Source organism: Empidonax traillii, unplaced genomic scaffold (assembly GCF_003031625.1).
Source record: "Empidonax traillii isolate 1590-97213 ecotype Southwest subspecies unplaced genomic scaffold, ASM303162v1 scaffold38:size1800464, whole genome shotgun sequence".
In the NCBI taxonomy this organism is placed as follows: Eukaryota; Metazoa; Chordata; class Aves; order Passeriformes; family Tyrannidae; genus Empidonax; species Empidonax traillii.
Window position 1 is genome coordinate 1,327,089 of NW_020955231.1, and position 14,707 is coordinate 1,341,795.

Consider the following 14,707-nt stretch of genomic DNA (forward strand, 5'->3'; position numbering starts at 1 on the left):
GCTTACAGCCAGCTTGGCTCTGCCATTCACTGCTCCTTGGGGAGATCCTACTGAAGTTTTTCAGATAAGGCTGCTAAACCAACTCCCATGGCATTCTGACCCATGCCCTAAAGCCTCATTAATATCTGGGACTCCTTCCAGACCCACCCTGCTAGCACCAAATGGTCCGCGCTCTACCAGCTTATTCTAGAGAAGTTAGCAAGGCTTCAGGACAGCCCAAGCTTTGTAGGATTGTTCAGACTTGTGAAACACCTATAGAAGCTTTAAAAGAACCTTTAATTCCTTGTCAAAGTGTCATCCTTCACAAAGAATTAAAACAGAAGGGAAATTACAATGAACAAAATGGAATCAAAAAATTAACATTCCCCCTTGTGTTTGAAAAACTGTGGGGGAAGTGGATAGCATTTAATGTATAATGAGCACCCACAACCTTCAGAGAGCTTGGAAATCTTGACTATTAATTTCATCTTCTTTTTTTCCCCACTTGGAACAATGGAAATATTTTCTACATGTACATTTTCAGACCCTTGTTCGCTGTTAATTTTCTCTGTATCCTTTGCAACATCTTCCTCCTCAAGTTTGTCAGTCACTGCCACAGAGATTCAGCAAGGCTGTCTTGTAATCGCCACTGGTGTCATCCTGACAAGAGAGAAAATTAAAAAACAAGTGAGCATGGAAGTTCCTCTATATGCTCCAAGTGCTGACTTTGTCAGTCTGTGAAATATTCCCACACAGGAAAAGGACTTTGGAAAGAGCAAGCCAGACTTTAGCAGAGTTACTGCCAGCTGACGCATCATCAAAAGTGAATGGAGAAATGAGGCTTGTAGCTGCCACCTGAAATAACATTTATCAAGTCTAATTCTTTCCTTTGGAATGAAGGTGAGCAATTGATCAGGGTTCTGTCCTGCAGAGCAGCACAAAGTCAGCACAAATGAGAGCAATTAAGCCAGTTGTGTTCAGATTTTATATCCATGCATATTTGTGTACCATCTCTTCCTTACAGGAAGGGAAAGGGTAGTAGAGACATGGGCTTTTTTTAAAAAGCCAAAAATAAGGTCATTTTTATCTGGAAACACCACACAAAATATTCACTAGATAAAAAAATTTTCTCCCTTTGAATGTTTTGTGATGACAGGTGTAAAGCAGTTCCACTTCTCAGAAGGAATGGATATGCTGTACAGATCCTTGAAAACTGATCATTAATCAACATGACAGACTCTGACAGTGTCAATTACAAGAAAGGGCCTTCATTACAGAACCATTACTTCCCATGGGGACTGCTTAGGATAGGGCTTCTGTGCCATTTACACAGGGGGAGAGGAATGTCCCGAGTCCTTAGGACGAATGGTAAAAAACAACATTTCAGCCCTAAGAGGGGAGGCACATTCACTCAATTCACTGAGACTCAAATGCTACAATAAGCTTTGACAAGGTTCAGTTTCTAAACCTGTCTCATCACAGAACAGACCAGGCTTTCACCTGGGGTAAAGACAGCTAAAAAATTCCAAACAACAACAACAAGAAAAAAAAAGAAAACAGACCCCCCCCCCCCAACTCCCCCAAGCACTGTTTTTGACTCATGTGGCACTGGCTTGAGGTAGTTAAGGACAGCAGAGAGGGAACAGAAAATGGCACAGCAGTGTGGGATAGGTGTAACAATTTAGGTTCATCTAGAAGGTCATGCAGTGCATGGATACAGGGTCTTGTCCATGAAAAACCTGGCACAGTCTCTTCTTGGGTTTGCTTTGCCCAAGTCACTTGTGGAGCATACAGTCTGACAACCTGACTCACCTTTCAAGCATATATCTCAAGAGGATGATTGTTAATAGGCCTAATGAAGGAGAGCCATGATCATAGCCAAAATGTCATTGTTACTGCAAACAACCATGGAAGAATCCCACAGTGCTGGACAGGTCAGGAATACATGTAATGGCTAAGAATCATCATATCAAGATTATGCTTACCAAAATCATACTGGAGAGAGACTTTCCTGCAATACGCTTGAATTCAGGCTTTATAAGATTTAGGTCAACTTCACTTCGAGAAACAATCACTCTTATAAGAGTTCCATCATCTGTGCCAGCCCCCTGGAATAACAAATATGTCAGTCTGTGATGTTAATGGGTGTTCAAGGGATAAGCTGTGCAAACTGGTCCAGGAAAGGAGGAGTCAGCTTTGAAACATCACTTGTCCTGCAGAACATCTGCATCTTTTTCCAGAGGGCCAACCCTCATACCCCTCCCAGAGGCCACCATCAACACCACATGCCCACCATGGAAGTGTGATACAAGTTCTGTTTATGTCAAATGCAAAACCAAACATGCTACACAGTCAGAAGTCGGCACTGAATACACATTGTGTAGCATCGTCCATGCAGTGTTTGGCTTCAACCAATATTGCTTAATCACTCACAGGAAAATAAAGATCACATCTATAACAAAACAAATCAGTTATCTCAGCTTTCCAAAAAGTTGGGAGAGCTGACATCTTTTACATATCAATTAAGCATTACAGGGGCACAATCTGCAAATGCCTTCTGTGCCCCCATTTAGAACTCTCATTTTATACTGCCCTTGAGAGAGTTGCTTCCTGAAAAGAAAATACTGCGTTCCAGTCTATTAACACAGAAGGCAAAGCTTCACCATAATCAACTCCCTAGAAAACCTTTTTCCAGAGGTTTTGTCTGTGTTCCAGATAGTGGAACTGGGCTTCTTGCAGACTCTTAAATCAGAAAAACCAGACTCCCTTGGTATCTCAAGCTTAAAGGGTACTTCTCTACCCAAGGTGTTTGAAGGAATTCTGCTACTTCTGGCAAGAATTGCACGAAACTTACTGAATTTCACCAAAACTTTGACTCTTCTAGTTTGAGCTGGTGGAAGCCAGTTTACAAGTTAAGTCTAATATGAAAAAAAGCGCCTCACAATGAAGAGTCTTACCTTTAAAGCATGGTACAGCCTCTCTGCAAAGTAGCAGCGGATGTTCCTGGTGCATTTCACTAGACATACAAAAGGGCTCAGTAAGAATCAATGGTAATTCTAGCCCAGGGCAGCAGGTGACAGAGATTCAACATCATTTCCATTATTTCAGTGTGCTCCAAGAATCTGAGTTTATCTTACCCAAGAGGCACCCTTTACTGACTACCAGATACCTTTATAAAGTAGATCCACCTCATAACAGTCAGCTACTGCAGGAGAAAAGGCAGCAGATTCAGATAAAGCAAAGGGAAACATCATCACTCTTACCAATAGCCAGCATGGCATCCTCAAGTGAACCACGAGTTTCACTCTTGATAGAGTCTTCTATGCTCTTACCAGCCAGTTTCTGGTATTCTTCAAACACTGTTTGAAACACAAAGAACTTCAATTTTTTACCAAGCAACCTCTGAGACATTTTGTGCCCAATATTTGCAGGCACTGCCTATGTGGTTATGTGAACACACGGATCCTGCTAAAGCAATGGCCACATTTGCACCAGTAGGAGGCTTTAGTCAACATCAGAAATAAGCTACATAAATGGATGGCAATATTCACAAAACCTAAACCATCCCTGATTCTTAATTTCCTGCCTTCATTTCAAAATGCAGTTTCAGTCATCTCAAGTTCATATGGAAATCTGACCCTTCACTGCTGTCTTTAAACACGGAAATGAAGCAGACCCCAGAAAGTTAGGCATACCTTTGGTCTTGTGGTTGGTGACATCATTACCTTCAGGAGCCAAAATAAAATCAACTTAAATCTAGGACTATGCTGCTTATGGCCCATGGACTTTAAAATGATGACTACACTCTTTGGGAAAACTTATTATTTCAACCACAGTTTAAAAAAAAAACAACTGAGAAAAGATGAGCAAAACACAGGTGCATATTCCAAGATATTTGAGTTCCCACATTAACAAAAGCTCAGCAACAGAGTTGTTCCTCTCCTTACACATTTTATATACTCCAGGATTCAGAAACATAGATATCTGATTTTATTCCTAGCTTTCAGACTAACAGCAAAGGAAAACTTCTATGTAATGCAATGGACATCTTAATAAACTTTGCTCAGCATCCAAGATCATCAACACTCAATACACTTTGAGGAAAGGAAATACAGAATAGACAGATGGATACAACCTTCTCAACTCAGGCCTACTCTTTCAATTAAAAAAAAAATTAAAAAAAAAAAGAAAAAGGCTGCAACAATTGCACTCAAGTTTTAAAGACAATCAGCTCCAGGCTGCCATAGCACAGAGGAAATTGCTTGATGCCACAGTAGGTTTCAAAGATTTGTTGCATTATGACAACATCTAGATGAAATTCAGTTTTTTAAAGGCAGATGCAGACAAAGACTCTAGAGGCCACTTTTTTTGGTGTGTTTATTTTTTAAGTGACCTTGGGAGATTGAATTTGAAACACAAGGGGGAGCTGGTTTCCAGGATATAGAAACAGCCTCAGAAGACCTCAGCTTGAAAAAGTTCAGGCATACTTAATTTATCACCAGCTAAATTTATCAGTTTAGGTCCAGCTGATTTACATAGTATTTGATATGCTTAGGTTAAGCCAACATAACAATATCTGTTAAGTCTCAAAAGTCTTGAGATGACAAGGTCAAGTCTCTGCTGCATGGACAGTGAGGAGCTGAGGTCTCTCTTAGCTAGAGAAAGGTTAGTGTCTTCCCTCCCAGCAGTCCCTGATGCTCTCAGAACCTGGAGCAGAAATGCAGATTGCACCCTGAATAACAAACTACTTTTTTAGTGATGTCCACCACATGCTCCTACTTGGCTAGAAAGGGACTCACTCACTTAGGTTTATAAAAACAACTATACCATCCTGTTATTAACACTGTATAAAGGACTCCTAGATAAGCCACTTGGTTTTCAGCAGAACTACATCATCTTTCATAAAAGCTGCTGGCAGCTTTTGGCAACGGAGTGACCAAGAATTAGAAAATAGACTTAGGCACTTATTTCTCCCACCTATAGCCCTGTCTCTTCTTTTTGGCTAGAGTGATTTCTCATTCCAGGGTTTGGAAGTGTGGGCTTTGCTCCATACCTTTCAGTAAGTGTGTGGCACTCCTTTTGCACAAGATGGTGATGAACTGTATCTCATCAGTGCCCCTTATCTTCTCTCCAGCAGCATAGAGAGTCTATAATTTAACACACAATTATTAGTGAGATGTTCTGTGTGTGCAATTGGTAAAGGAACAGAGTTTGTCTGAAGGCCTCGCTAGGTTAAAGAGGTTTGAAGTAACCTATAACACTGTGTGAACTAGAGTCTTCCAGAATGGTTGATTATGAAAACCTTTGACTATCTTCTAGACAAATTGGAGCAGCTGCTATTGCCATCTTTTCCATCTGTCCTGCAGCAGCTGGAGCAGCCAGCAATACTCTGGAGGTTTCTTCCCTGTTCTTTCCTCTTTCACTCCACCATACCCACATACTTCACATATCAAAAGCAGTTGAGCACAAGCCCAGGTTTCATCAGTCCTCTTTGGAATGGCAAAACCCAGCAGTGCAGACAAAATTGAAGAACCCCAAGTTGCTTACTTGAAGATCTCTCCACCCCACACTATTGTGAGTCCAACCTTCTGATAATCAGGACTCTATTGCCTGCTGAAGCACTCTGAATTTCAGGAACTGGGTGGGGAGGGGATGCAGACATATCTGAGGCATATCTAGCATATCTGCAGACATATCTGATCACGAGCATTTGAGAGTACCTCTGCATCCTGGAGAGCCAGGGCTGTGTCCACATAGAGAGTGGCATTGTCTCTCTCACCCTGTGAGAAGAAAAAGAAAGGTAACCATTTTGTGTCAAAGATTCTTCCATCAATAACGATCACAGCATCCATTCTGGGCAAAGATCAATTATCCTTCTCAGCTATCTATTTCTGCAAAGTACTGAAGCAGTAATGCTTCAGACAGCACAAGGGCTAAGTCCTTCACTGAAAGGCACTGAAACCAGTCATATAAAGTGGAGTAAAAAAATTCCTCAATTATTCTGCTGATAAGCAGAAAAATTGAGAAAATGTGATAGAGTAAATGCATCCAAAAACACTCAACATCAAGGGCACAGACACTGGAAAAGTGGTGAATCATAGTGGAGGGCCATTATTTCCTAAGACTCATGTAGAGTGCAGTGGCTTTACACATACAGAAAAGTGAGGTGTCTCCCTGCAGCAGAGCTGGCTCCAAGTTTCCAGCTTATTGCTGTTAAAGGAGGGAGAGTTCCCTGCTTCGGTACATGGAGACAGATCCGGTCCAAGTGACATTGTTGTCTCCGCAGTTTATCTGGAGGTCATGGCTGTACTGGCTCTTCTATTGCACGTCTTCTCAGAGAAAGAGGAGGAAAATGTGATGATCTTTATACCCTCATTTCTCTTCTCTAGCATTACCTGAAGAAGGCAAACGAGAATCTGTTCTAAGTAGCCACTTGTTTCCGATTTTATATCCTCTTCCAGATCAGAACCGTATTCTACCCAAAGGAAAGAGAAGGATTAGGGAAGGATTTGTTATTTGGGTGATATAGTCAAGATATTTCCAGTAACCCAAGGACACTGGCCAAGAAGGTAATTAGGGAACAAAATAGGGCTGAGACCACACCCTTAGTGATACCTAGGTTGGCATTTGCATCCAGCTGAGTCCCTACATTCCCTGAGGTCCAAGGAATAAACCCAGAGCTAATGTTAGAGGTATAGTTGAAGGGACCAAAGAGATCAAATATTTACAAATACATATTTAATAAAATCCCATCTATGTAATGGGGAGAATCAGCCAAGTGCACAGCTATAGTTCTGCTTGTGTTCTGACAATAGCCCTTGTGGCCAAACGGAGCCAAATCTGTGGTTTGCTGGCCCTCTGCTGTAGCTGGATGAAGACCTAGAAAGGGATTTTCAAATTGTCTCAGCATAGCCATGTTCTATTTGTCAGGCTGAAACCAGAGTTAGATTGCACCTTCTGGCTTTTAAAAAAGCCGTTTTCCTGCTGACAGTGCTAGCTGGTAACACCATTAGTGCTGTGCAATCAGGCTCAGTGCTCTGACCACAGAAATCTGAGCCCCAGGCACTTACCTTCTTTGTAAGCCTTGATTATCTCTTTGATCTGTGCTTTAGTCCGAGATGCCAAGATCTCTATGATAACACCTTTACTGGTTCCCACACCCTTTAATAGAAAACACAGTGGAGAAATAAAGGTGGAGAAAAGGATCTAGTCATTGAGTGTGATTTATTGCTAGAAAAATATGGTCAAGGGAGGAGCTGGAAAGCAGCAGTGTCAGGCTCTGTGCTGAGCCTTAAGAAACTGTCATGATGAAAGCTGGAGACTCAAAACACATTTGTTTTGAACATGGTTTCTTTTACTGAGGTGCCTAATTAGTAAAGGATGACTTTATGTAACCCTACACTTCTGCAATGCATTTCTGGAGTCACATCTTTGAGAACAGACAGCATTAGAGGAATGTGGGGAGACCAATGCTTGGCTAGACAGTCCATCTTTGTACCACTTGAATAGGCCACTCTGCATCTGAAACTTGTAAAAATACAGTACCAACAGGTAGGATCCCTTCCAAACCCAGCCTGGCCCTTGCACCACCGCTTCTTAATTTCTTAAAGGTTTCATGGCTCAGGTGGGGCGTCAGGGCATCAGCTTTGTGAGTGAATTTAGAATCACAGAACATTCTGAGTTGGAAGGGACCCACAAGGATTTTCAAGTCCAACTCTTCAGTCAATGGTTCCTCCAGAGACTGAACCCATAACCTTGGCATTATTAGCACCAGGAGCCTGAGAATGCAACAGCAAAACTATGAGACACGCACGTATAGGAATTCTTTTATAGCCATAAGTATTAAAGCAGCATTTCCTCCCACAATATGCATTATTAATACAATTAACTATTTCTCAAAGGCTACTGCTAATAACAAACTTAACAACATAACAGCCCACTTATTACCGATTGCATTAATAATAAGCACAATTACAGGAAATCAGCACTGCATTTGCACTACTACTTAAATATCAGCACGCAATTTGCTTACCTTCATGGCATCATAGAGCTCCTTGGCATCGTACTTGAAGGGGGGGTACATTAGAGCTACAATGAGCCTCTCAAAGTTGCCGCTCAGTTCAGACTTCAGACTTTCAATTAGATCCTGTTAAATATGCATCACATAGTTACATAAACAGCATCATAGGACCTTTTTAATGCTCATGCTGTTTCCATCCCCATGGCCTAAGTAATGAAGCTGAAAGACAGTATTGTGTTGATTGTTCATTAAAAAAGGTCCTGGGACTGAAAAGACACCTAACTCCAAAATGGGATTTGTCTAGGTCCTCCCGCGTTCCCTGTTTTCTCAATATTTAAGCTTCTCCCAGGTAGTAAATCATCCTGCAGCAAATCTTTCTCCACCCTGTCCTAGTTAGTGAGCAGACCAGGCAGCTGAAGGCCTTGAATTGAACAGGGGTATAGCTTCAGGGAAAGCTGATTTCCAAAGCCTGCACATAAATTTGCACCCAGGACATTTGCAGAATCAGGCATGTAGTTTGCTTGAAGATACACTTCAAGCTTTCCTTTCTCTACAATGCAGGTTTTTCTAAGGTATGACTCTCTTTGTTTTAGCAGGATGCAAGCATTGTATTTATTCATTGTTCCATACTTGCTTCCTTTTCTGAGGCCCTTGCATGGCAGTCCCCTTTCCAGCAAGGGTCATTGGAGGCTCCAGAGTAGGGCTGGTAGCGCAGTTTGCTTGTGGAAAAGTTTTCCCAATAAAAGTAAGATTTTTATCGAAGAAACAAAGAGAGCCACAGGAAAACACGGTTGTCAATAACCATAGATCATTTTCATTTTCAGAATTTCTAAACAAGTGTAATTAAGTAAGTCTTTAAATTGAACTTTCCATGACACTTAAAAAGGCCTGAAATCAAACCAATATTTTACTCAAAAGGTCACTTAAAAAAGTATCAATTTTTGGTACACTTCAAAAACAATAAGAAGCTACACTCTAAGTTAAAATTGATTTTTTAAATGCGTTCTTGGTCAAAATGCTTTTTACAAAAAAATTTAAATCTCTGGGAGAAAACCAAGTTTTTCTGATAAAAAATTAATTTCTCACATTCATCCCAGGCCTTAGATATTATTCTACTTATTTGCAGAAGACCTGCATATTGTTTGCAACATGCTTGCAGGATGAACTGTACACCCATTTACTACATCCTGGCTGCAGTAAAATACTGCTTGAATATGTCTTTGTTTTAGAAGAACCTTTCCAAACTGTGCTTTGAAGGATTTGGCAATCTCTTGACGCTGTATATTGCTCCTCTTGGTTAGGACATCAATTATAGCTTGTTCATCGGTCCCTGTGGAGAGCAACAATAAGTCATAAACAAAGGTCACAGAATAAGCTGAGACTAGTCCAAAATCCCAGTCTGAATATCCAGATAACTTTGCTTAGTTCATTGCCTTCACGTAGAAGTTTAAGTACATACTAAGGAAACTTTAATTTTTCACATGAAAAAAAGTGATATCTATGGATGCAAATTTCCTAAGGAATTGCTTTCAACTTAGCAATTATAAGCAAAAATAGAATTTACATATGCAGTTAGAGTCCACTCACCAAGCCCTTTCATGGCCTTGTACAGAGTCTGGGCATCAGGTGCAGCATCAAAGTGTAAAGCACCTGCCACAGGCCTGCCTTCTTCTTCACTCTGAAAGAAGAAAAATACAGGATTTTTCACGGCTGTATTTCATCAGCTGAAGAAAAAGCCTTTGGAAAGTACAATAATGCTATTTATTGCCTACACATGGGGAAGGCCCAGAAAATAGGAGAGACTGTTTCAAAGTTTCACAGCAGAGCAAAAAGAGAACACAAGTTTCTCTCCGAAGAGAGCACAAGTTTCCTGTCTCCACCTGTCTCTACCAGCCTTTGGCTCCCGGCAGAAACATGAAGTGTAAAGCATGGCTGACACTGCTGCAAGAGTCAGCAGGCAGTGCAGGCAATCTGGCAGAAAAACCTCAGACTGTAATAGATTGGACTTTCCTGTTCACCCCCTAAATACAGTGTTTCACAGCATGTATGTTATGACATGATACTGCATTTCCCAAAGGGTTGGCGCAGGGTAGTTTTTAGATAGTTTTTTGATTTCCTGGAGCAGTCTTGCTCTCACAGACCATTTTTCTAAGTAGCTGCTGCTGCACTTCTGCACAGTTGGTTCCAGGAAGGAAGCATCTCCACTGGGAGGATTTGGGCTAAGAGACTATTTTGAAGGAAGAGATCCATCTGGAGGAGTGCAGGTTTCATGCTCTTTGCTGTACCAAGGGCCAACTACACAAGAATCCTCCTGATAGACCCCTGAGGTGCCAATAGTGCCAGAGTCCCAGGGCAGAAAGACACAATGAGACTTATTTCAGTCACCACAAGGTAAGCAGGGCCATCAAACAAAACCCAGGCATAAAAATGTTTAATTTAACATAGCTTTTAGTCAAGGGACTGGCTTGGATATATTGTCAAATCTCTAACAAGCTGGTCCTATCAACAGGGGAGTATGTGGGTAGATAGGCACCACTGTCTACCACCATTTTATTCCAATAATGGTCAGTTTTCTCTTTCTTAGCAGCAAAGATATTTAAGTTGGAAACAACTATATTCTCATAAATTTACCTTCAGAGGTAGTGTTATTATTGAAATAATGGTATCAGTATGACCTGCTGGATTTTTCAGTGGGGGTGACTTCATAGTCAGATAAAAATCAGAGCTCACAGACCAGAATGAATCACTGTGGTTGTCCTATCTGACTTGCATAATTTGGACCACCAAATGCCATCCACCAGCCTCCTGCCATGATGCCAATACCCCCTGCTCTTGTTTCCTGTGAGTACCAGTAGATACAGCTGGCACACGTTGGCATGCTGGCCCCTTTGCCAGCCAAGCTCCGAGAGCAGTGACAAGGGACCAAGAGGCAACTCTGAGGATTGAGAGAGGCAGTATGTTCATCAATCAGAAAGACTTGGAGAAGTTTGTTTTACAGCCAGCACAGACTCCTGCACTACCACACCTTGTCCCAGCAGAAAGAGCAGCTCTGAAGCAGATGGTGTCAACAGGAAACTTCTCAGTAGATGAATTCAAATAATCACTGAACAGCAAGTTTAAGGCTGTGGTGAAGCTGTCACTGCAGAAAAAGCAGTGACAGACTATGCAGTATTGCCATCTCCAACAGTTTGTCATTGGCCTAGAGGTGTTTGGCTGAGCTGGCAGGTGCACCTTTTGTAGCCCTCTGTTAAGACAGCCAGCACCTTCACAGCTTCCCTGTAAAGCAGGTTGCACTCATCCATGTGATTTTGCTCTGAAAAAGATGGTCAGTGCTCTCTAGCTGAATTCAAGCAACATCTGAAAAAACCCCCCAACATTCTGGACTCATGCCTGGTGACTCAGTCAAAGAGGGAGTGCAAAGCTGAGTTTTCATTTGGAGGCAGTGGAAACAGATTAAACAATGATCTCTTTTGGTGCTATTTCCAATAAACAGTTACGGCCCTTCCTGGGTCAAGTAGCACACTCGTGACTCACTCATACACCTCATTCTCCATGTACGTGATTGGTGCAGCACAGGTGCAATCACATCAGCTTTTCAGAGAAACCCTGTTCAGTTTGGTCTTGTTCCCCAGTTGAATTGATCCTACAACTACCTAACCGAAACTACTCCAGGCATTTGTGTCACTCTTAATGTAAATATGAATAATTGGAACGAAAGCAGTAGAATCAGAGTACCTAACAGCTGATGCTTTGAAAAGTTTTACCTATAAATGAAAGGAAGAAGGATTAAAAGCTTTACTACCAAAATATCTTCAAAACTAAACAGTAGTTTATTGAAAAGCTGGAATTTGGGGACAGGCATGGTTACATTTTGGGTTTTTCTCAGTAGCAAGTTTCTCAGAAAGTTTCACACTTTTTAATTATTTTCTTTTTTTTTTTGCCTTTGTACTATATTTTTTATGAAGAGTTTAGAAAACCAAACCAACTTTCTCCCATCCTTCCTTGGGCCTCTCTCATTTTCTTTTCATGCCTCCACCCCTACAACACCAACTAGCAAGAAATCACTGCAGTTTTCAAGGGTTTTTCTCCTTCTTTTCTCATTCTAAGTTTAGAAATTATATCCAACTTGAAGTAGTGGGGAACAGATCAGCAGAAAGGGAAAAATTAAAGTGAGAGCTACTCCAAGCTTTGGAAAAGCATCTATTTGATTATACTAAACTTCCAAAAGGAAAGAGCAAGGCAGAGGGAACTCAGCAGAAAGGAAGATTACAACTTTAATCTTTTTTTGGGGAAAAAACCCCATATATTTTGAGATTCAGAAAGTTTACTATCTGAATCCTACTGAAGGAAAGTAGGAATTAGTTTGGCAATCCCTATTCCACAAGGTATTTTGGGTTTAGTTTGGTCTTTTTCCTCTGCTTCTTGCCCCTCGGTTGCAAAATTGTAACTGAGAACCTGAAAAATCGGTCATGTCCATGCAGAGTAGTTCCTCCCTCCTTGATGGCTGCATTGCCTTGGAGGCAATATAATACACTAAGACAGACCTCCTGTGCTTCCCAGGTACCTCTGCTGGCATGTGGCAGGAAGGTCCCTCACCCCCCACGCAGGCACCAGTGTCACTACCCCAGGTGGGAGAGGAGCAGCAGCACTGGAGCCTCGGTGCAGGTTTACCCTTTGCAAAGGCTGCTTAAACATCAAGCTGTCTTCACAACAAGAAGTGAGGGGACTCTGGGACAAATCTTTCCACAAACAAGCCAAAAGCATTCCAGAGAAAGCCTGTGCACTACTGGCAGAGGTGCTAGGCAGGGATTGGAACAGTGAAAGAAGACTTCTCTACCAGTACTCCTCCACTGCATGTCTCCAGCAGGTCTCTTCTAGGTTTTGGCTTATAGCTATCTGAAGATGAAATCTGGGGGTAAAACATGGCCTCCCACAGAGGCTAATGGGAGAGCTGCCATGGATGGCAGCAGAACTGGGCACATCACCAGAGCTACCTGCTGCCTGGCCTGAGCTCGACCCTGGAGGCTGCCTCAGCACACCCCATGAGCATCTCCCCATCCTGCTGATTTCTCAAAAAGCCACAAGAGTTTACAAGAGAACATACACAGCATTTCTGGCTCCTAGCAAACAGACAGGGTATTCAAGGACACATTGTTGCTGCAATACTCAAGATCTACCAAAGAAAGACATTATGGCTTGACCTTATCTTTCTCTGTGACCACAGCCTGCCACCACAACAGAGGACCAAATGGGGACAGACCAGTGCCCTGAACTCACTGCCACAAGAAAAGGGAGCAGACAAGGAGCCTGCAGCTTGCAGACCTCAACTGCATAACTTTGCTGTTCCATGGTACCATCTCTCCATCCACACAGGCACACAAACACCCCCGTGCACCACTCTCAACTGAAGGGCCAGGAGGAGTCTACTCCTCTTCTTATAGCCAGCAATCATGTTAACACCCTCATTCATCAGTGTTTTTGAAATGCTGAATGCTACTGTGCAGCCAGAAGAACAGTAAACAGGTCTTGCTGATTTTTAAAGGAAACTTTTCATTCCCACACAGTGCCTGATGCAATTTATAGGTTACCTTATTATAGTGCCAAAAAAACTCAGGGAGTCAATATATCCTCTACTTACCCAGGCCTTCCACCACGCCATTGCAGCCTCAGTAGTGATACCTGGGTCTGTTGATGAAGAAAACCACACATATCATACCTCATGGTTAAAGAATCTGAGATTTGAAGGGGTGAGGGACGCATAGGGAGAAGAGGAAGAAGCAAAAGTTCTTTTCAGTAAACTTACTGCAAGAAAAATGGAGTAACTGTACTCCTCTGGAGGCTTGTTTCCTCTGGAAGCCACAGAATGTAACTGGCCTCTCTGTGTTAGGCACACGCAGGTATAAAGCATCCTTATCTACAAATTCCACAGGGCAACACCCTCAGACATGGCTCAACCTGTTTTTCACATATGATCTCACAGGGAGAGAGTTGCTTAATAAAGGAGGCTTCCCTTGTGAGGAGTCCTACATTCAGCCTTGTTGACTCATTGTAATGTTTCCACTGCTTCTCCCAACACACGCCCTTCCCTGCTAACATTTTGGCCTCTGGCACAGACACAACATGCAAATTACAACTGGCTAATTTCTCAGTTTAAAACTCCCCTGAGACTAGGTGAATTCTGCTACAACAGAATAAGCCATTCATTATTACCAACTCTTGCTGTCTCTACCAACCTGGAACTCTGTAAAACAGAACTCTGGAAACTTAAACTCTCCTCTACCTCCATTCCTTCAAAAAAACTTATTAATCCCCCTCCCCCAACCAACCACAAAAAATCCAAACCAAACAAACAACACACCCAGCCACACTCCACACTATCCATGTCCTACACCTTAGAGTGAAACTCAGTAAAACATCAGATTGTACAGAAACTGAACACAAGTCCTATGAGGTGAGGCTGAGGGAGGTGGGGTTGTTTAGCCTGGAGAAGAGAAGGCTGAGGGGAGACCTCATCACTCTCTACAGCTACCTGAGAGGAGGTTGTACCAAGTGGGGGTTGGTCTCTTTTCCCAGGCAGCTATCAGCAAGACAAGAGGGCATGGTCTCAAGCTCTGCCAGAGGAGGTTTAGGTTGGATGTTAGGACTTGATGAACTCAGAGGTCCTTTCCAACCCATCTGATTCTATGATTCTATGAAGGTTCCCCCATC

The 14,707-nt window shown here is 42.2% G+C and overlaps 1 protein-coding gene across 1 annotated transcript; it reads right to left on the reverse strand.

Moving 5' to 3' along the window:
• Positions 1 to 309: 309 nt before the first annotated feature.
• Positions 310 to 13,880, reverse strand: ANXA8L1 (annexin A8 like 1). The gene is made up of 13 exons (XM_027878146.1): positions 13,803 to 13,880; positions 13,638 to 13,684; positions 9,587 to 9,677; positions 9,235 to 9,329; positions 8,012 to 8,125; positions 7,050 to 7,140; positions 6,375 to 6,454; positions 5,700 to 5,759; positions 5,033 to 5,126; positions 3,243 to 3,338; positions 2,937 to 2,995; positions 1,965 to 2,087; positions 310 to 639 (listed from the first exon to the last, which is right to left on the reverse strand). The coding sequence occupies exons 2-13, from the start codon at positions 13,656 to 13,658 to the stop codon at positions 583 to 585; spliced, it is 981 nt and encodes a 326-aa protein (XP_027733947.1). The 5' UTR covers positions 13,659 to 13,684; positions 13,803 to 13,880; the 3' UTR covers positions 310 to 582.
• Positions 13,881 to 14,707: the final 827 nt, after the last annotated feature.